Here is a 24,654-nt window from a genome sequence, read left to right as displayed (position 1 = left end):
TGCAGCAGAGACAAAACACTATAGTAAGCAAGTTTTGCTGTAACTCTCACCTATAGCAGAAAGAAAGTTTTGAAAAAAAAAACGATCACACTTTGACACACTACAATTTAGAGAAATAACCCAATTTTACTAAGACGCCTTGAACATCATGTAGAGGTCTGCCTTATGTTAACATATCCATCAAAATCTCAATTTTGCAAATTTTGCTGTTATGGTGTGTCCAAAACAATTTCCGACCTGACAAATGGCGCCTTTAGCATGTTACCATGGCAACCATTCAAATCAACCAATCACAAGAGACACGTAACCATGGTAACGGGACGGTGTTGCCTTGTCTATGTTTACAAGTTGCACGTGAATACCAGGGCCTAGTGGTGAATACAGTGGCCGGAATGACTGAGTTGGCTGGTTAACGCGTGCTTTGTGTGAATTAAAAATATTATTTAGTTGTATTATTGTTTTAGTGTATCGATAATTATTGTGTTTAAATTATATTACACTATTATCTTCGTTGTCATTGGTGGAGTGTGTGTTTTCTAGTTTCTGCTAGAGTTTTTAAATAGTTGACTTGTGCAATGTCGGAAGGAAGGAAAGGCAGGCGGAGAATAAAGAATATTGGACAAAGTGTCCCGTTAAAGGGAGAGATGGTGTGTTATGTAAGAGAGTATTTTGACAGGAGAAAAGATAATGGCGGGCCTCTTTTACCTTTGGCGCAAGTCGTAATGAGAACTGTTGCTTGTGTTAAAATTAATAAGATCACTGTCACCAATATTTAAAAAGAAAAAGGCCGTGCAGATTTTTAATTATAAATATTTTTACAGTTTACAATTTTTTCAACGCCTTTCTAACAATATTACATTGAAGAATACCGACACTCATAAAAGTAGAGGCTTCGTATTAAATTAAAACTGTTTTTACAGTTTACAGTCCTTTCGACCCTTTTCTAACGATATTTACATTGAAGAATACCGGTACAACTACTACTACTACTACTACTACTACTACTACTACTACAACTAATTATTATTATTAGTATTATTATTCTATTATTATAGTCTAATAAAAATAATAATGTACACAAATTTTAATGCCTAGTGTTCAACAAATTGGTTAGAAATGTATTTCAGCCGTTCATTACTGCACTCTATCGGCAGCGCGCTTGCTTACACGAAAGATGGACAACATGACAACATTGCTCCCCCTTCTCTATAAGCTGTCAAGTCGGAAGTAGTTTTGGTCAAGGTATAGCAAGTTTTGCAAAAACGGTCCTCAATTACTCTTTTTTTTTTTCTTTTTTTTTGTAGAAGAAATAGGTTATACTGTTACTATCTGTAGAATTTCTTCAGAATATTTCCAAAACTCATTACAGATTGGAAGTATGCAAACTTTATTGATTTTAAGATATTCATATTAAACTTAAGTTGAAATTTGGCAGTAATACATTTTGTGATATATTTTAGTTCATGAGCAATTAGTTTGCAAGTACCTTATTAAATTTCTACTCTAAATAAAAGCCCATAATATTAAATAGAAGTAACTTACATGTAGGCTAGTTATCGTAATTAACATATTACAGGTAACATTTCATTACCAACTTATGTAGATAATAAATAAAAACAATAAATTAATGATATAGATTTTACCATCATGAGGGTTTGGTCCATTTAATGGTTCGAGAATTCTTCTGCCCCTCTTTGATGATTTTCTCTTTGGGATCCGGGGGGAGTGGCGTCCTGAAGATGGTTGAGGCCATGTTTGATTGAGCTTCTCATGCCCTACTCCCTCACTGCCCCTACCCGTGAGGGTAGCTTGTGACAGTCTATTCGGGAGTAGGGAGAAACCTGTGAAGCAAGTATTCTATTCAGTACAACGATTTTCATTAATGCATTTACCAAAATGTCTAAAATTCCTGTAGACTGTATGTGTTATATGGAATAACTGTAAATAAAGACATATAACAAAGAATCTAACAAGACCTAAAGGAAGACCACTGAATGTTTAGATCGAGACTTAAAGATCCGAGGATGATTTAAGACACTCCTGTTTCGAAAAACTAGCAAATGACCATGTTCATTTTATTGAAACGGACTTGCAGTTGAAATTAAATAAAAGTTGATATCGGTACTGTGAGCATTAAAATAATTGTGTTCTTATTAATTCCTATGGTTTCAGACTGTAAGCGAAAAGAAATAGTCTTCGGAAAACGTATTTCTTGTGTCAAATGTTTAACATTTAACACAAGAAAGTCAAATAATACGTTTTCCGAAGTGATATAATGTTAAAAGTAGTGTAATCAAGATGCATAATGTAGAAATAGTCAAATTAGGTATAGAACAAAATGAAATATTGTTCTTACATTTAAGAAAAAAATACTGTAATTAATAGAATCAGAGGTAAATCTGGATTGGATCTTGAAGCATTAGACAATGAGAAGCATAGCTCAAGATCTACGTAAAAATTAATTTTTGGTCCTACAGAATATACTTGGAGTCCAGCCACAAAGGGAAAAACACTAGAGGAGAGAGATTCGATCCGATGCTGTGGATTGAACTTCAGCATAGCTCAGTGGTTAGAGCACTTGATACATAAAACCAAAGACCCGGGTTTGATCCCTGATGCCGGAACGAATTTTTCTCCTCCAATAACCATTATAGCTCAATATGGTAAGAACACTCAGCTCGCCAAGTTGAGAGTCCTGGGTTCAATTCCCAGCGTCGGAACGAATTTTTCTCCATTTATAAGTTCCAAGTGGTGACTATATAGTCATTGATTACACATTTTCAGTATAGGATGGCGAGGTTCTCAAATATGAATATATACATAAAAGCACTAAACTTTAATTCTGACAGAGAGGTATCAAAACATTCGTTTCCTTCACATCAATTTTTGGGGCCCCTTATTTCATTAACAGGTATAAACATCAAAGTCGCTTGTGCCTTGTACATTTATTATCTACGTCAGTTTTAGAATATGAGGAAGAATAAGGCACTAAATATTTGAATTAAGTTTTGACTTTCAAGAATATAAGGGAACATCAAAGAAGCGACCTCTCACTTTATAGGGAATATAGTAACACCACTTCATTCAGGTGATTAATACTTTTAAATCTAAACCACTAGGATTTGTTTCGTTCTTTTTAGATACGCACACCCTATCGACTTACATGTCATAAATCAATCAATGTGTGGATATAAAGGCAACATTATTTGTTGTCAGTTTTTTCAATTCAACTGTTTGATTCACGAACTGTATATTATTATTACTAACTCGATCAGTTCGGCCTGCTTACAATCGTAAAGTTTGCCATGTTATCTTAAAAATATTTTATTTCTTCCAGTTATTGAAACACTTTTTTTTTTTCGTTGCTAATACCCTAACTCCTTTTCTAAGTGACGTCAGGTAACTGAAATAGAAAAACATATTTTTAATGATAGCTTTTAATGCTTTTATTCATGAGTAGTACCGGTACTGTGTTATAAGGAAATGGCGTTTGTTATAAGTATAGCTGAATCCTTATAATAAAATATATCAATTTGCATTTTAATGTACGTGTCAAAGTAAGATAACCGCTTGATTTTCGACAAGAATGCACAAACGAAGTATTTATTATAGATGTGACGCACAAAAGACTAACGTAACAATAACATTCAACTAAAAAATTATTTTACAACTCTTTATCCCGACTTGTAAACGACTAATCATTTTATGTATTTTCAGACATTCTTTGATCTCCTGCATAAAGGAATAATAGAGATCGTTTACATGTAGGCCTACAAAGTAATTCAATTTACAAAATACTTTCTTCTTTCCTCATATTTTGGCATGCCTATTTTCTTCTTCCTATTCTCATTCTCTTTCTTTCCAAGATGAACCAATCAAATCCCATTCCGAATCTAATCGAATTTCTCTATTCATTCCCAGGTCAGATAAAATCGCTGTTTTCGACAGAATAATAACGCTGTTTGTCGTTATAAATATTTCAGAAATATATAGATACTATTGAATTAATTTTAGTATTACCGCATTTTATGTTTTCTTTTATTTTTCAACATTTTATCTCTATGTTTCGAATATTGTGTTTTGTCTCTTTATTCTTAAAACGAATCTCGAGAACCTTATTTATGCAGTTTTTATTCGCATCTCGTTCTGTTTTTTCGATATCTAAATTTCACTTCAGTTCAATTAACATTGATTTTGAGAGATGGAGTGTTCTTCAGATTATCAGCATCTCTTATAATCTTTTCTAGAGGCTCTTTATATAATATGTCAGAACAATTGCAGTAGCATTTTTATTAAATACGTTGCTGTATTATTCACTAGAAACATATCTACAACTGTGTTTACAATTTAATTTATATTTTAACAGATATTTATTAAAATTCCATTTTTAATGTAGCCAAATAAATCTTTATATTTATTTATTTGAATATACAATTTCTTGAACCCTATTTTACCCGAAACTACATTAGGGTTATAGTTATAGCCTGAGTTTATGTATATATATAATTTGAACTGGTAATGGAAATTACGGGAAAACGGCTGAACGGATTTTAATAAATGGCCCCTTATTTTGAAGCTTGGAACCCAAAGTTTTTCGGAAAAAATAGTAGTTTTCAGTGAAATGTCAATTTTCTTACATAATTTTCCTATTTTCCAAAATCCATCTGTCGTCAGTTTTGAGAACTAGCTAATTGCATTCAGGAGAAGTGAAGCGAGCATCAAGTCGGCCGTGTTGCATTTCAGAATAAAACAAAACACACACTACAGTAAACAATATTACACGAAGGCCATGATCTGCAAGAATGCTGACATATTTAGAGCTCAAATTAAATTGATTATTAAAAACTTAACTTACTAAAAATAATTTACAGGTTCGATTCTGTGGTGTGTAATTTTCTGGGTACAGCTGTGTATTGGATATTAAAAACTACAAAACTTGAGGTGGTTTGATGACATTATTACTATTAGAAATTAAATATTATTGTAGTTAATGCCGTGATGTGACTATTTTTCATTAATTATACATATTAATGCTATATTGATGATATGAAAGTGAAACGTTTTGGGGTTATATAAGTAGATGTAGAGAATAACTTAAATTAGATTTTGATTTCTATATTTTACTGAGTGGCGGCTACATAGTATATATAGTATATGTTACTGAAAGTTATAAAACTTACGTAAGATAATATTATAAAAAATTAAATATTTTTATAGTTATTAATCAAGTGGGGTTGGGTCTTTTTCATATTTTTAATGGCGGTGTGGTGTAGATATTATATGCGTGGTTCTCTTCAGTATTGGCTCGAGAGAGAGTATCTTTCATTATTATGGAAGCAAATAACTTTCAGAATGTCTGGTATTTTTCATTGAAAATAAATCTGAAACATTTTTATTTGAACATCTAATGAACTTAGTTTACAGCATTTGCTGCACAAGCCACTAGTATTATTATAATGAGAATTCATTTGACGTGGGTAACCCAGTCTTGCTACTTAAAATCAACACTTATATCTACTACAATAATTTTAATTATTTACAAGTTCTGAAATATATTACATATAAAATTACAAAACTCTTTATAGCAGTATGTTTTTGTGAACACATTGAATAGTGGTTTGTCATATATTACATTACAAAAATGTAAATGTCCGACCAAAATAAATCTTTTGTTTTCAAACACTGGACAATGAAACAAAAGGTGATCCACAGTTTGCTGTTTATATTTAAATTAGCCTTAAAGAAAAAAACGTATTATGCATTATACAGAGTGTCCCATTTATCGTGACTTCCCAAAATAACTTTGTACGCAAGCATCAAATGAAAAATTGTTTCATACAAAAGGTGTACAACTGAAAGAGGAAATAATACTGATGGGGAGACAACTTTTTAGCGTTATTTATTAATGAGATACGAGTACCGTTATTAACATTGTTTCTTTAAATGGTAATATGTATGTACTATTCAGTATTTCAATTAAGCTCGTCAAGACCTGTCCAAAAATGTATCACAGCGGGTCATTCTAATAAATAGAACGTTAATAAACGGAACATTATTAATTGATGACTTGATGGCATGGTTCCTGTGCATAATACGTACAAAGGAACTGGTTTGACTTCAAGCTGGTGAATTATTGACTACCACAAATAGAAAAGACCTAGAGGAAGATTATACGAAGAAACAGACTCACAATGATAATGAAACACAAACACAAGGAAGTCAATAAAGAAGGAGAGAATAGCATTGAGATATTGGAAGACGTGATCAGGTCACAAACTCGCAATTCCGATTACAGACAGATAGGTCTTCGAACTATAAATTAAGTAGATGTTCATTATCCGCATCAATTTAATAGTGTAACATAATTGTGTATTACCTTCAACAGCATGATCAGATAAATATCTTGTTAAATTATTCATCACATATTTTTGTACATCATCTGAAAGTTTATTGACAACACTATTTTGATGGTTTTTAATTGTTATACTTTTGTACTATATGTATTGTTTCAAACAGACTTTTCATAATGAAAATATTCTGCTGTGATATCATGTGAATCTGACAGGTTACCAGTAATGGATTATTTGGGTGTGTTGTAAATAAGAAATGGTTAAGGAATGGATGCTGATCTTAATATTGATTACTAGTATATCTTTTACGGATAAAATACATAAGAAAGAACAAATTTACATCTTTTTACTACAATTAGTTAATCATTTAAGTAATAAAACATTATAGAACAAAGAAAAAGTATTAACTCCAGCAATAAATTTCAACTAAGAATTTTTATAGCCTTGTCATCTAAGCGATAGATGTCCTTGTCCAACACAACTATAAAAATACATTTTAAATGCGAAATTTGATATTAAACGACAATATTATTAACTTGCTAAAATATTTATTTTTAAAATAATTTTACTATGATAATTTAAAAACACTGAATAAACACATAATGGAACTTCAGTGATGTAGGGTCAGAATGCTGCTGGACTTCTATTTAAGGAAAGGTCATACACTGACAACAAACACCCATGTTTTAAGCGGGATTCGAACTCAAAAATGTAAATTCCACATAGTATTTAGGTTAAATCTGTGCACTTTAGCTGTTGCGTACACCACAACTTATCAATTTTTAATTTTTGCATTAATAAGGAGTTCAATGTCAAGAAATGTAATTTCAGTAGTTTGTATTTAAACTGTTACAGAATTGATTTGTAATTTGAATTTAAAATATCTACCAGAAAATCTTAATATATTTTCCTTTAATATAAACTGGAATATCAGGTTACTTTAACGCATTAAAGAAAATTGTTAAAACATGTAATAATTTTCTAAATTAGAAATGGAAATGAAGAACAATAACAAGAGAGTTAAGGGGAGAGGATGGTATTTTTTAGAACTTTTTTCCTATTTGGTGTAAATTATTAATTTTTTGTATATAGAGAGCTCATAACTGTGGCAACTCAACCAAATAAAAATATTTTGAAAAAAAAAATTTGGGGGCCCAAATTTGAAAAAAAATATATCCAATGCAGGATTGTACTAAAACCGATATATCTAAACCGTTTTTAAAGATATATTCAAACAGTTTTTACAATGTATTTGCAAAAGTATGTTCTACAAACTGTCTGTAACAGAATTTTGATATTAGTCCCTACGTTTGTAAAATAAACAATTAAAATTTAGTAACAATTTTCTGATTCCCTTTCTTGCAAACAAATGGACGAATTTTTAAAATGAAATCAATTAACAAAATTCTGTCACAGAGAAACGTTTCCTAATAGTCTAAAGAATGTGTGTTCTAAATTTCATGCATGTATCTTTAATAGTTCAGAAATTATATTCATTTTGTCTGGCAATGTAGCATAAAAATGAAGTTACTGGACACCGATAAAAGCGGGCGTGTGATTTGAAAATCCATAGCGGAGGAAGTTTAAAAATGACGTCTCAACATCCGATAAGGGCACAAATACCCACAAAATGTTATGCAATGCATTCCACATATATCAAAGGGTATTTTAAAGAAAAAAAAAACAATTTTTTGAAAATTTAATTTACCGGAAACAACAATAAAAGTGGGCGAGTGATTTAAAAATCCATAATGCAGGAAGTTTAAAAATGGCCATCCACACATATCATAAAATATTTTAAAGTATATATATATTTTTTTAAATTCAGTCATTTTTCATCAAAAATACCATCCTCTCCCCTTAAGTTCAGAAAAAGGTACATACGATCTCGTGTCCCTGAAAGGGGTTTAAGAACGGGTTGGAGTATGTGTGTGGGCTACAAACCTGTTAATCATTTGTCTCACTCCAGAGTTCACAGTCCCTCTGTGAGGACTTACAGGAATTTAAAGGGAAAAAGATTACACAACAACGAACTAAAAGTTGTTAGAAGGGAAAAATTGATAATTATCTTTGTATTCCATACCTATTTGTGGTACCATCATGACAAGCTTTCAAACGAAAGAAATGTTATCCATATATATTTGTTTATAACTACTTACTTCCTTTCTCTACAGAGTCGTTGTTTAAATTACTAAGTTCTGGAGGTGATTGGAATCGGAGTAATAAAGGACGGAATGTGCCTGAAACAAACATATGATAGTAAATAGATTATTACTCAAAGAATTACTTCAAGTATTATTTTAATTATAATATTTTCATAATTTCAACAACCAAGCTCTTAGTTTTTTGAAATCCGATTTATTAACAAAGAAATTTTTGTAATCGGCATATTGATGTACAAAAACAGATGTCACAGTTACAAAAAATGAATTAAGAGTGGTGTCTGTCTCAAATTTTAATGAAGTTCAGTTACTATTGTTTTCCTGACATAATAAAACAGAAATAATGATATTATAAATTTATTAATTTGTCATACAGAATAAAATCTGTAATATTGACAATTAATACTTGAGGAGAAAAATTCGCGCTCTGACCACTGAGCTACGCCGAATTCAATCCACAGCACCCGATCGAATTCTCCTCCTTCAACGTTTCCCTTTATGGCCTGACTCCAAGTTAGGCATATTTTCTAGACACCCTATATGAAGTGTAATCGAAACTAAACAGACGCCATTGTAAACCTGAATAACCATATTTTAATACCTTAGCGACTAATCCGAATAATATTAAGGTATGCTCATAAAAACGCCTCAATGAAAAAAAGAAATAGTTTTATATTCGAATTCAACAACTTAAATTCATGCGAATTTCATTCGTATTAAAGAAAATCTTATTCCTAATCCATCTCCCAAGTTTTATGACTTTATCTAAAAAAAACCTGTGAATAATTAAATTAATAAAATTATTAATTTTTGTTCCGACGGTTGAAAATCGCTTGCTATGTGTGGCGGTCTCAGCGTTCGCGAGACTTCGTAACGATGAGTAATCTCAAACGTCCGTCTCCCTGACCTTGATCTCGCAACATTCTGTACGACGGTAGAGCCTATCTGCTGAGCTCCTTTGTTCCGGTGAGTTATTTTTATTAAAAACTGACATGATATTTAAATCAGCTTTCTGAAATTTTCAGTGTAATCAATATACCCTAAAGAATTAAACACATGTTTTTTCGTTTGTAAAAATGAGTTGCATTTTGTTTTCTATATTTTTTAAAATTATTTTACGGTGGGTAACTATTTAAAAAATTATTATTATTTTTTTTTTTTTTCATTTTAAGGGCATTTATAAACAAGATTCTCCTTTTACGAATTGCACTGAAATCATTTTTCCATCTTCTTTTACACACTAAGAAAACTTCAATGAATGAAACCGTGTTTTTTGTTAAACCAATATTTTAAATTCTGATTGCTGCCAAACTATGAAAGATATAAATATAGTATTGCTTGAAATTCATATTTAGAACATAAAAAATAACCTACTACAATGTTTTTAACTTTTGAGACATCATGGTTCAAAAACATACTTTTTTGCATGGAATGATCCACCTGCCAAACTACTGAAAAGAGATAGGACTACGTAAAGTGAAAAAGTGAATCATACTTAAATAAAGTGGTAATAAAATTATAGATTAACTGATGTAAAGTCCGAAATAACCAAAATATAGTGATAAAAAGATCATAAGATGTATAAAATATTTGGCTTTGTTATGAAATGAAACAAAGTACTCGGATGTAATGTCTGAAGGACAAAAAATATCTGGACAGATACTCCAGAGAGTCTATGAAATAAAATATCAAATATGTGAGATGTCCTCCAGATGTAGACCAAAGGCCCAATAACAATCTAAATCCCAGAACGCCCTGTCAAGACCTTTCTCGGATAATAATTTTAAGACAGCGCTGATACAATTAAAAATTACTACAGTACCAACAGCGCCGCAAAATTGCTAGTAAAATAGGATTAAACACACTGCACACTAATAAATTTTGTTGCTAACCTTCATTAGAGATGAACCACAACTTACTCTGTGAAGAAATGCTATTCTGAGTGGCATCCAAGTCAGCTGTCCACGAAGAAATGCCGGCTCTAGGCCTTTGTTCATCCTGGAAAAATAAAAAGAAAAATTAAACGAAGTATTGTCACAAATATGGAATATAACAATATGGGATACGGAGTACTACTGAAATTACAAACATACTCTGAAAATCAAGATGTCATTAAAACATGCAAGGCGACATAAGAATGATCGCGTACGACGGAACTTCTCGACGACAGCTAACATTGTTGTGTTATTTGGTGCCGTATTGTTAAATCGCTCCTGGTACTGCTCTTTAACGTGGCGGAAGCTCGGCCCATTCTGATGCCCCACTCTGTATGACCGGAAATAATGCTCGACGATAAACACTTTCTCCTCTGTTGTGAGAACCATAATTACAGAAATCAACACAACACTGAATTCGCAATATGTCGAACTGTTGGTTGCTAAGGAAACGTGGACAGCAGATGAGCGGTAATTTCAGTACGCCTACTGTTTGTTTTGACGCATACCGTATAATCTTCCGTTTTAATGACGTCTTGCAATGTCCTTAATAACAACAACAACAACAACAACAATAATAATAATAATAATAATAATAATAATAATAATAATAATAATAATAATGGGCAAATCGTAAAATCTTTCTTTTCTCAATCGTACTTTCTTTTCTCAATCGTACTTTTCTTTTCTCAATCGTACTTTCAGGGACTGGAATGCTTTACCTGCAGACTTACTAAAGGCTTTACCAACAACCAAAAATGTATTTAAAATAGGCTTAAGGACTTTACTAATAGACGATAATTATACACAGTATTTAAATGGTGTAATTGATATTTTGTTATTGAAGTGTTCTATCAGTGAAGAATTATGTTGTGTCAGTGAAGTGTGTCGAGTAAGTGAAACGTGTTCCTGTCAGTGAAGCTTTATAGTTTATAGTGGCAGTGCAAAGTATTTGAACAGTGAAATGTTTTTTGAAGTGTTAGTGAAATCAGGATAGAATCAGTGAAATGTGTCGTAGTTCCAGTGCAGTGAGTGAGTTGACAGCGAAATGAGTGTAGTGTTGAAAGGTACTTGTGCAGATATGAACATATCATACTCGTGGGTTTTAGTTCGAACATAGGTTTAGATACAAGTTAGATTTACTTTAAATGTTATTTTAACTGACTGTGCTTCATTTAATTTAGGATGTTCCCTGTTTATTATTATTATTATTATTATTAATTATTGTTAATTATTGTTAGTATTAATTATTAGTATTATTATTAATTGTATTTTTTATTAATTGTGTTTATTATTGTCTTTATTGAGTGTAATTAGTTACCACTGCCACCGGGTATATACCCATTGCAGTGTGAATAAATACATACATACATACAAAACAGCGAACGCTAAGCTCCTCCCACGACCTCTTTCCACTTTTCCCCTACTACAGCGACTGTACAGTCACTGTATCCCCTACAAGCTCACCACACACTCTAGCGGGAAAGAGTGGAAATAGGGGTTTAGGGTGGGGTGACATCTAGTGGAGGAAAGTGGAATAAAAAGAGTGAATGCGGCATCTACGAAGCAAAAGAGGAACTTCATCCTATTTCCCTCTCCAGCCTCTCCTTCTCTCTTCCTTGCTTCATGTCTCTCTGTTTTTTTTCTAATGACTTTGCGGAGGGTAGTATTCGATCCGTTGATCTTCCTAACGAAACGCACGCACGCTTTTTGGTCACGCTTTAGACCTCTCGGCTACCGACACGAATTGGTGGTAGAAGGGAAAATGAATCTACTTATGTTCAAGGGAACTGCCGTAACGTATTGCAGAAATGCAATGTGTGTCATTGATATGTCTTAGTACGTACAGTATGTGGTTGTTGTCTAATGCACATTAATTTGGTTGTATTGTGTTATGTTGTAAAATATGAAATACATGCGAGGCGGTAGACAGTGATCCACCGAAGCGGGGCAGATAGTAGAGAGAGAGAGAGAGAGAGAGAGAGAGAGAGAGAGAGAGAGAGAGAGAGCAGGCGAACGAGGTGCCGAGCGGCGAGGGTGGGGATAACTTCCCCTACTGGCGTTCGCTGTTTTACGATTTATCCATAATAATAATGATGATAATAATAATAATAATAATAATAATAATAATAATAAGAATGGTGCACATTTTGTTTCCATGCTCTTTCACAAAATAATTACCGAGCCAATGTTCATTACACTTTCTACACTTACTATCGACTTTGCGTACTTTCGAAAACATTTTGCACTTAAGTAAACCTGACACCACACTACTGCACGAACAGTGGAGCACTGATAAAGAATGACAATGGAAGTTGTAGAGTTGGTGGACAACTCTCTGGTATAACGGCCTGCCTTGGGATGGGGGTGGCCTTGCAAAGTCTGCTAATCCCCAAACTCCAGCCAGACAGCGTATTCCGAATCTCACCGGTCCGGTGGCATCAATGACGTCACGTTGCAACGAAAATAAGGAACAAAACTGCTGGAAGAATCGATGCTGTCATGGCGACTGTGTAAGTGGTTATCTGTGCTACGCTAGCAAAATTTTGCGAAATTTCCGTACTGCCATCTCGTTCAAATAAAAGAGATCATAAACAACTTATTTCTTGAACCGGTAGTAATAACTGGTCCGTTGACATGTTCGCTCATAAGCCATCAACATATTGTTTTTACGTTGTGCTCATTACAAACAATACAGCAGAACACACCGGCATGACACAACAGTGCACGATGTCATTCGTCTGCTAATTCCCGCCCTATACAAGAACCAATCAGATTCACTGATGACGGCTGATGGAGCCTGCCACCACTTCTGCAAGTTGATGGCACCGGTGCGACACCGGTGGAGCATCAATGACGTCATCGGTGGAATTCGGAACACCGTGATGCCATCGGATTGCTCACCGGTGAGATTCGGAATACGCTCACAGGGTCGCAATCGTTAACAGCGTATTCCGAATCTCACCGGACCGGTGGACAACAATGACGTCACGCTGCAGCGAAATTGGAACAAAACTGCTGGAAGGTTCGATGGCTGTCATGGCGACTGTGTAAGTTGTTGTCTGTGCTACGCTAGCAAGATTTAGCGAAATTTCCGTACTGCCATCTCGTTCAAAGAAAAGAGAGCATAAACAATTTATTTCTTGAACCGGTAGTAATAACTGGTCCGTTGACATGTTCGCTCATAAGCCATTAACATATTGTTTTTACGTTGTGTCATTACAAACAATACAGCAGAACACACCGCCATGACACAACAGTGCACGATGTCATTCGTCTGCTAATTCCCGCCCTATACAAGAACCAATCAGATTCACTGATGGCGGCTGATGGAGACTGCCACCACCTCTGCAAGCTGATGGCACCGGTGCGACATCGGTGGAGCATCAATGACGTCATCGTTGAAATTCGGAACACCGTGATGCCATCGGATTGCTCAGCGATGAGATTCGGAATACGCTCTAAGTTTCTGGTATATTCATTTTCCAGGAATTAACGATTACAGCCTTCAAACTTTCGAGTCATGCTCAAAACATAATTATGCTGCTGGAAATTGAACTTTATGAAGTTGTTTAAAATTAATGAATTAATATTCGGATCATGGCGGGCCAGTGAAACGATCATGGCGGGCCGTAGTTTGGGCGGCCCTGATAAAGGACGTCTTTTTCATGAGATAAAATGTCATGAAATGATAGAAAAAGTGAGATGAAAAGGAAATTATCAACAGTAATCTCAGTAGAGGTTTTGATTTATCTAGAGAAAATCAAAACTCGAGTGGGATTTAATTGACTATTACACGATTAGAAGAAAGTATATAAAGATTAGAAGTAACAAAGTACTCCAATACAATAAAATATTAATTGACTTACGAAAATACAAGTGTCTTCAAATTTATTATTGTACCATCTCAACATTACGCTAGATAGCAGTAGTTGTTTTATGATTATGTTTTCTTGTTATCAGTTGTGCCAACTATGGAATCTTCATTGAACTCTGTGGACGGTTACTAGCAACGAGTTAAATACTGGTATCTAACTCGTTGGTTACTGGTCAAGAAGGCTTTGTTGATTCAGTTTCATTTTTATTAGAACATTTGCACTCCACTTAAATCATCCGGATCCCAGTAATCAACGTCACTTGACAGATGATTTTCAATAAATCTTAGTATTAAACAATCTCTGATACGTGACTACCCATAATAATACTGTATATAGCAGAAGCTATAACAAATATAACCTAAATAATATAAACAAGTGTTAGAAAATTTTTAATTAGGGATGATGAAATAAACAAGAAACGTTTTAATTAACGATGATGAAATAAAATCTAAACATGAATAATTTTAAAAGAAACAATTATTGAAAGTACAATTTTCAAATTTGAATGTTTTAGTGGTTGGTGGTTCAGTTGATGTTATATTGGACGTGTGCGTAAAAGAAGTGAACTCATTGATGTACATGGCGTATCCCTCAACTTATTCAGGGTTTCCGAATGGTGCTCTTCATATATGACCAGTGATTTTCATTAATTCTTGTTCTTGAATGCCAATGCGAGTCATATTTGAAACTGCTGTGCATCGACTGGAGTGGTTTGTAATTTTCTGTTTTTTTTTTTTTTTTTTTTTTTTTTTGACGTCCAGACCAGTGCAGTTTGAAATGTTGGCAAACAAAGAAACAAATGCTAGGGTAGTAATAAAAATAAACAAATGCTAGGGACGCGATGAAATTAAACAAATGCTACGGACGCGATAAAATTGTGGGACAAGCAGCCATGATTGGTTGAAAGACGTCCTTTCGTACCGTTTTATTGGTCAAAAGTAGTGTGACGTAGTAAGAGTGTAATAGTCAGTGGACTAAAATTGATGAAGCTGAGAAAAACCTTCATTCCAAGATCTCTCCTACCACAAGAATCAATGCAACGTCTGAGCTCGGCAAGGAGTCCATTAAATGTCAATTCCGCGCTCTAGCGGCGCTGAGATACCAGAGGAATTAATGAGTATTGTTTGTTATTCGCTTGTTATTCTCTGGCCTAGAAGAAACATGCAGAATAAAATACAAACAAAACACAATTGTATACACTTATTTTGTACTTGTTATCACACGAACTATTTACTTACAGAAATTCACAAACGACTCATCCATCACACCTTATCTTCGTCTCCCTTTCTCAGTTGTTTTGAAACATCCACAAGAAACAGCTAAATCGATTGCGAGCCACTCGGCAAATTCATCATTAATTTAACATGTGACTTCATGTCAGAGTAGGCAGCGAACTCTTTTCTTCTGACGCAATTCATAAATCGTAAACGCGTTATCGATTGTAACATTATAAATGACTGCAGGAGAGGTATAATTACCTCAATTCTTCTATTAAGTTTTGATAAATGAATTCTTAACAGAGAAATTAGCCACCATTCGCTTTAAAGGTGTGGTAGTTTTTCACTCGCTTCGTTCTCACTTTCTCTGCATTAAAACAATGGCCCTGTTCAGAGTTGACTAAATGAATAATAATAACAATAATAATAATAATAATAATAATAATAACAACAATAATAATAATATTACAGTAAGTTAATAATAGTAGTAGTTGTAGTAGTAGTAGTAATAATAATAATAATAATCATAATAATAATAATAATAATAATAATACAGTAAGTTAACAACAACAACAACAATAATAATAATAATAATAATAATAATAATAATAATAATAATAATAATAATAATAATAATAATTTTACTTGCAGCAAGTAAAGAAATAGGTTTGGAAATAAATCCCGAAAAGACAAAGTATATGATTATGTCTCGTGACGAGTATATTGTACGAAATGGAAATATAAAAATTGGAAATTTATCTTTTGAAGAGGTGGAGAAGTTCAAATATCTTGGAGCAACAGTAACAAATATAAATGATACTTGGGAGGAAATTAAACGCAGAATAAATATGGGAAATGCCTGTTATTATTCGGTTGAGAAGCTTTTGTCAATTAGTCTGCTGTCAAAAAATCTGAAAGTTAGAATTTATGAAACAGTTATTTTACCGGTTGTTCTGTATGGTTGTGAAACTTGGACTCTCACTTTGAGAGAGGAAAATAGGTTAAGGGTGTTTGAGAATAAGGTGCTTAGGAAAATATCTGGGGCTGAGAGGGATGAAGTTACAGGAGAATGGAGAAAGTTACACAACACAGAACTGCACGCATTGCATTCTTCACCTGACATAATTAGGAACATTAAATCCAGACGTTTGAGATGGGTAAGGCATGTAGCACATATGGGCGAATCCAGAAATGCATATAGAGTGTTAGTTGGGCGGCCGGAAGGAAAAAGACCTTTGGGGAGGCCGAGACGTAGATGGGAAGATAATATTAAAATGGATTTGAGGGAGGTGGGATATGATGATAGAGACTGGATGAAGCTTGCTCAGGATAGGGACCAATGGCGGGCTTATGTGAGGGCGGCAATGAACCTCCGGGTTCCTTTAAAGCCAGTAAGTAAGTAAGTAAGTAAGTAAGTAAGTAAGTAAGTAAGTAAGTAAGTAAGTAAGTAAGTAAGTAAGTAAGTAATAATAATAATAATAATAATAATAATAATAATAATAATAATACAGATTTGGACGATATGCTAAACGAGTGAAATAAACATATAACACAAAGAGGCAAAGGAATTTATATTAATAAATTTATATATATATATATATATATATATATATATATATATATATCAATACGTTACTGTTTGCAGATGACCAGGCTCTGATCGCAATGTCTGAGAAAGAACTGCAGTATTGTGTATATAAGCTAAATACAGTAGCAAATGCTTATAATTTTGAGATATCAAAATTTAAAATCGAAATAATGGCATTCAAAGGGAAGAGCCCTGTAAGATCAAAAATTGTAGTAGATGACATTATGCTTAAACAAGTGTCACACTTTAATTATTTGGGAAATGATATATTCTATAGCTATGATAGAGATGTACAAATAAAACTTTCCAAGTACCAATATATGTATGTGTGGTACAATCAGAAGAGTTTTAAGGAGTAAAACAAGGAAGGAAACAACAATTAAAATTCTATAAGGCTATAGCAGTTCCATCCCTCTTATATGGTAGTGAGAATTGGGTCCTAAGACAGAAAGAAATTAATAATATACAGTCATGAGAAATGAAATTTCTAAGAGCAGTCAAGGGTTGTACAAGACTAGAGCATATACGAAATGAAAGCATAATGGAGGAATTATAAATTAAATATATAATTCAGCAAGTCTGTGATTATAAGAAAAGATGAATCGACCATTTACAGAGAAGGGATTATGGAAGGTTTCCGAAGTTGGCATGGAATTATAAACCGCGAGGAAGGCGGGACTCTGGCAGACCAAGAAAGCGATGGAGTATTGAGCCGGAACAGGCCATGAGGCCTATACCATGAAGAAGAAGATGATGATGATGATGATGAATAATACAGTAAGTTAATAATAATAATAATAATAATAATAATAATAATAATAATAATAAATATTTATAAATTAGGACTTCTGGATCATTTCATGTTAATTATTTCAAGAATTTTTTAATCAACACTAATCATACACCATATAAAGAGCATGGAGCAAGACCATAATCTAAGACAACACAGTGTAAACAAGACAAAGACACACATAGTCACTAAGAAAGAGAGAAAATTTCCATATTACTGCCGGAAATCGAGTCTGGATCCTCTGAATTTGTACCGTAATAAAAAACGAAGTCTCTTGAGACAAGATCTAGAACACAATAAAACTGCGAGATTCCTGAAAGTTTAAAATACGCCTAGGCTATGTGGAGAATATAGAAAAAGGTGTGAACAAGAAAGATTTCATGAACGAAGCTTATGCCAATTTTATGATACCGATAATTATATTTGCTTTACAAAAGTGCTCTATCCACACTTCATATTTATTTCACAATCTTCATGACTTCCATAACGAAAGATTCTTTAATGTGTTTCACATGCACATACAGTAGGTCTTTCGTTACAGTTCTTTCTGCTTTGAATGTGTTTTTTTATTGGGTTATTTTACGACGCTGTATCAACATCTAGGTTATTTAGCGTCTGAATGATATGAAGGTGATAATGCCGGTGAAATGAGTCCGGGGTCCAGCACCGAAAGTTACCCAACATTGGCTCGTAAAGGGTTGAGGGAAAACCCCGGAAAAAACCTCAACCAGGTAACTTGCCCCAACCGGGATTCGAACCGGGGCCACCTAGTTTCGCAGCCAGACGCGCTGACCGTCACTCCACAGGTGTGGACTTGAATGTGTTACTTCAGGGTACATACATACATACATACATACATACATACATACATACATACATACATACATACATACATACATACATACATACAGTACGATTATTTAGTCCTGACAGTCGCCGGCGATGTGCGCCTGGGTCAGACGAGTCCATTTAGTTACGCCAAGGGGTGTTTGAGTTATTTACTCGCTTGCCTTCGGAGCGATCGGATGTCATGCGTACGATAGAGCGGTATGGTCCAGTACAATTAAGTGTACTGCATTCCTTTACCGACCACTCGCCCTTATCTCTACTCAGGAACTCTACCCGCTCCTCCTATTACTTCCCCTCTTTCGCGTCGCAGAGCTGTCAGGACTAAAATAAATAATCAGTCTGTACAACATACATACATACAGACCGATTATTTAGTCCTGACAGCTCAGCAACGCGAAAGAGGGGAAGTAACAGGAGTAGTGGGGAGAGTTCCGGAGTAGAGATAAGGGCGAGTGGTCGTTAAAGGAATGCAGTACAGGATAACTGTACTGGAAACACAACGCTATACCGCATGCGAAGACATCCGATCGCTCTGACTGCAGGTGACAGCCTAACCTGAACATCCCTTGGCGTAACTTAATGGATTCTCCCGACCAAGGCGCACATTGCCGGCGACTGTCAAGACTAAATAATAGTACTGTACATACATAGTGTTCTGCCAAATGGCAGCTATTTCATTGCAAAACCAACATTCTCCAATCTTTCCTATTTCCTGCCTTCCTCTTAGTCTTTGCATATGATCCATATATCCTAATGTCATCTATCATCTGATATCTTCTTCTGCTCTTAACTCTTCTCCCGTTCACCATTCCTTCCAGTGCATCCATCAGTACGCAGTTTCTTCTCAGCCAGTGACCCAACCAATTCTTTTTTCTCTTTCTGACAGTTTCAGCATCATTCTTTCTTCACCCACTCTTTCCAACACAGCTTCACTTCTTATTCTGTCTGTCCATTTCACACGCTCCATGCTTCTCCATATTCACATTTCATATGCTTATATTCGCTTCTATTGACTTCGTCGTAATGTCCATGTTTCTGCCCCACACAATGCCATACATCACACAAAATACTTCACTAGTCCCTTGCTTAGTTATTTTTCCAGAGCTCATCAGAAGATGCTCCTTTTCCTATTAAAAGCTTCCTTTCCCATTGCTTTCCTTCTTTTGACTTCCTGATAGCAGCTCATGTTACTGCTTTTAGCACACTCCAAGTATTTGAAGCTGTCCACTTGCTTTATTGCCTTATTTAGTATTCGCAAGTTTACCTTCTTAATTTTTCTTCCTATGACCATGGTCTTCGTCTTATTTTTTTTTATTTTAAATGGATTGATAAGATTTATTATTTACCATTTAATACCCATTTGCAGTGTGAATAAATACATAAACATACATACTACGTTTGAAGACGCTTACAACAACTGTGTTTTGCTGGTCATTGATGATAGTTGAAGGTCAAAGATCAAGATGTAACAAGTATTCCCACTTCTTAACAGAAGTGCTGCCACAATTAATAGAAAACATGCCACTGAAAATACGGCAATCCATGCGGTACCCACAAGATGGATATCCAGCCTATTCTGCACGGATAATCACAGTGGTTCTTAACAGAACATTTGAAGAACATTGGATCGGTCAGTGCAGACACACAAAATGGCCTTCATATTCACCAGACTTAACACCAATGGACTTTTATTTGTGGGGAAATTAAGACAAGCAGTGTACAAAGAAATACTGATGAGTCCCAAAGACATGAACTACCGTATAACATGAGCTCGACGAAAAGCTCTGATTAAATGTTAAAATTGTCCGTAATATACGAACAGAAAGTAATGCATTTCACTGTACATAAAAACGAATTGATAAGCATCGTACCACGTAGCAGAAATTAAGCCATTTACAGATGTGGAGAATGTTAAAGAGTGTCTTCTAAATGTATAAGTATGTGCCACTTAATTCTATGAATTTCCAAATTTCCAAATTAAAAATAGAGTACAAGTGAAATAAAACAACAAATCAACCTGCTCCTATAGATATGATTTTACAGAAAAGTAGCAACTAAAAAAAAATAGTAATATTTAAGTATTAGTTATGTTACTTTATCTTGAAATTAATAACAATACTTTATTGCCAGAACAAAGATACATATTGCTTTTTATATAAAAACATTCTAGCACTCCAAGAAAGAGTAAGTTATATACTCGTGCTCAGGGGGCATTCCACATAATGTTAAGACATTTTATGAAATAACAGAGTAAAAAAAGATTAAAAAGAAGAAAAAACACAGCTATCACAATCATTGAACTTTAAATTTTCCCTCTAAACAATAATTTTTAATTGATTTTTTTTAATAAGAAGCATTAGCAAATTGTATGTTTGGTTATTTAGCTATTATATTGTTATAAAGCCTTGGACCGAAGTTGCTACTATGATTATATCCTACAGTTGTAGTACATTTTCGTTCTGTCAAGCATATGTTGTTTGACCTTTTGGTTTTATATTTATGTGAATATAAATTAAATATATTTCGATTTTTATGTACGAAATTCAATAACACTTCGTTATAAATTTGATGGAAGTAAAGTACTTTAAATTCTGAATATAGCAGCTCTGAAGGATAATCAAGAGGTTTATTAATACATATTTTTATTATTCTTTTCTGTAGCAGAGTTATTGGCATGAGGGAGGTACTATAAGCACTACCCCATCCTATAATGCCGTATTGTAATATAGCTTGTACTAATGCGAGGTAAATCAGTCGTAAAGTATGGACAGTCAAGTAATTTCGTAGGATAACAAACCTAGTGAATAATTTTTCTTAATCTATTGCATAGAAAAACAACATGTTTATCCCAACGTAATTGTTGGTCGATATTATTGCGAGATATTTAATGTGAGGAGATTCATTTAGAATAGGACAGTTACAACTATTAGAAGAACAATTGAATGTATGAATTTTTAAACACAAGAGCGAATCAGGAGATTTCATACCAACAGATGTTAACGAAAATGGTACAACCGTAGTTTTAGAATGATTTAAGACAAGTTGGTTGAAATCAAACCAATTTTTAATCAATGTGATGCCATTATTTGCATTAAAGTAGGTATCAGCCCAAGTTTTATCTGCAAAATAACAACCGTGTCATCTACATACGAAAATATCTCAGCAATGAATTTCCTTAAATTAACTGCCAATAAATCATTAATATATAATAAAAACAAAATTGGACCGAGGACAGACCCTTGTGGGACACCGATATTAATATTTCGAGTGCTACTAAATTTATTATCAATTTTGGTTACATGTGTTCTGTTACTAAGGTAAGAAGCAAACAATTTCAAAACAATTCCATTAAGTCCTATCTTTTTTAATTTTTCTAATAATAAAAGGTGATCAAAGGAACGTTTGTCTTTTTACTTTCTACAACGTAAGTTCGTGTCACAGTTAATACATCGTATGAAAAAATTTCATATCCCGATGCCATGACCTTGGCAATTTAAATGAAAGTGTACGAGCATCAATTAATGCTGTTACAACAACATGCTATCCTACATCTCTCGGCCTTGTATAGGACTTGTCTCGACATATACAAGATGATATCGAGATATCTCCTGAGAGGTGTGGTTTTAAACTGTCTCATCCACTTTGCATGTTGTGCTTATAGCCTTGGAGATTTATCCTTCGAAGAGGTGGAAAAATTCAAATATCTTGGAGCAACAGTAACAAATATAAATGACACTCGGGAGGAAATCAAACGCAGAATAAATATGGGAAATGCGTGTTATTATTCGGTTGAGAAGCTCTTATCATCCAGTCTGCTGTCCAAAAATCTGAAAGTTAGAATTTATAAAACAGTTATATTACCGGTTGTTCTGTATGGTTGTGAAACTTGGACTCTCACTCTGAGAGAGGAACATAGGTTCAGGGTGTTTGAGAATAAGGTGCTTAGGAAAATATTTCGGGCTAAGAGGGATGAAGTTACAGGAGAATGGAGAAAGTTACACAACACAGAACTGCACGCATTGTATTCTTCACCTGACATAATTAGGAACATTAAATCCAGACGTTTGAGATGGGCAGGGCATGTAGCACGTATGGGCGAATCCAGAAATGCATATAGAGTGTTAGTTGGGAGACCGGAGGGAAAAAGACCTTTAGGGAGGCCGAGACGTAGATGGGAGGATAATATTAAAATGGATTTGAGGGAGGTGGGATATGATGATAGAGACTGGATTAATCTTGCACAGGATAGGGACCGCTGGCGGGCTTATGTGAGGGCGGCAATGAACCTTCGGGTTCCTTAAAAGCCATTTGTAAGTAAGTAAGTAAGTAAGTAATAATAAAAGGTGATTCACGGTATCAAAGGCTTTTCTGATGTCAATAAAAACACCTAAACATTTATTTTTACAGTCCAAAGGAACGTTTGTCTTTTTACTTTCTACAACGTAAGTTCGTGTCACAGTTAATACATCGTATGAAAAAATTTCATATCCCGATGCCATGACCTTGGCAATTTAAATGAAAGTGTACGAGCATCAATTAATGCTGTTACAACAACATGCTATCCTACATCTCTCGGCCTTGTATAGGACTTGTCTCGACATATACAAGATGATATCGAGATATCTCCTGAGAGGTGTGGTTTTAAACTGTCTCATCCACTTTGCATGTTGTGCTTATAGCCTACCCACACGGTTTTTATCAATACTTTCGTTTCGCCAACGTACACTGCATTGCGGGCAAATATGAAATCGTTTTTTCTTAATAAAACATTACACGTTTCTTAAATACAAAAAAGCATTGACAATTTTTCTTTATGCTGCCTTGATTAGGAAAATATTTAAAAACTGTGACTAATATTTTCTATATTTTTACACAATTATATATTACATAGAACATTGATACAAGATTTCTATTGCGAATATTTTTATACGCACAAACGTATTAGGCATTTGTGTAAGACTAAATTTCTGTGATTCTGAGGCAAAAAAGGTGATATGTCAATTTTTGGCGAAAATGAGATTTTGCGGTATGTTGTGCATCTTGATGGTGTTTTTATTGTGACTATTACACTTTTACTACGTCATACTACTTTTGACCAATAAAACGGTACGAAAGAACGCCTTTCAATCAATCATGGCTGCTTAGCGCACAATTTTATCGCTTCCCTAGCATTTGTTTTTATCACTTCCCCAGTATTTGTTTTCAAACTGCAAATTTTTTATGGTAGGTACTATTAAATAAGCATTGCGATCGTCATTTGTTTCTCGCATAGTTAGTCGACTGAAAATGGCGGCTCCGTTCAAACGTTTTGGTGACGGGAACATTAGTGAAATAGAATTTTAGTAAGTCAATTAATATCTAATTTATTGTATTAGAATACTTTATTTCTTCTAATCTTTATTTCTCCTGTTTCTATCACCTCCCTACCATTTGTTTCTTTGTTTACCAACATTTCAAACAGCAAATTCTTTACAGTATCATAAAACATGCTTTGCGATCGTCATTTGTTTCCAATATAGACAGTCAACTGAAAATGGCGGCTCCGTTCAAACGTTTTGATGAAGCTAACATTACTGAAATAGAATTTTAGTAAGTCAATTAATAGTTTGTTGTATTAGAGTACTTTATTTCTTCTAATCTTTATAAACTTTCTTCTAATAGTGTAACAGTCAATTAAATCCCACTCGAGTTTTGATTTTCTCTAGATAAATCAAAACCTCTAGTGAGATTACCGTTGACAAAAGATGACATGCATATCTATAATATAGATCGTCATTTATTTCTCGCATAGATAGTCGACTGAAAATGGCGGCTCCGTTCAAACGTTTTGGTGAAGGGAAATTAGTGAAATAGAATTTTAGTAAGTCAATTAATACAGTACACAAT

General features: G+C 34.0%; 1 protein-coding gene across 7 annotated transcripts in view; it reads right to left on the bottom strand.

Annotated features, from left to right (window-relative positions):
• The window catches only part of LOC138700302 (uncharacterized), a 507,020-nt gene that overhangs the window by 272,330 nt on the left and 210,036 nt on the right, over positions 1 to 24,654 (bottom strand). For 3 of the 7 annotated variants that reach the window (XM_069826822.1, XM_069826826.1, XM_069826825.1), the window contains 3 exons: positions 10,405 to 10,510; positions 8,510 to 8,590; positions 1,644 to 1,841 (listed from right to left, as the gene is read on the bottom strand). In XM_069826822.1, the coding sequence (XP_069682923.1) occupies positions 1,644 to 1,841; positions 8,510 to 8,590; positions 10,405 to 10,510 (385 nt within the window). The remainder of the gene's footprint in view (positions 1 to 1,643; positions 1,842 to 8,509; positions 8,591 to 10,404; positions 10,511 to 24,654) is intronic. The other 4 variants (XM_069826824.1, XM_069826827.1, XM_069826828.1 and 1 more) reach the window with 2 other exon arrangements.

This window comes from Periplaneta americana, chromosome 5 (genome assembly GCF_040183065.1).
Source record: "Periplaneta americana isolate PAMFEO1 chromosome 5, P.americana_PAMFEO1_priV1, whole genome shotgun sequence".
NCBI lineage: Eukaryota > Metazoa > Arthropoda > Insecta > Blattodea > Blattidae > Periplaneta > Periplaneta americana.
The sequence above is the reverse complement of the archived record's forward strand: the minus strand, read 5'-3'. Positions and strand labels throughout refer to the sequence as shown.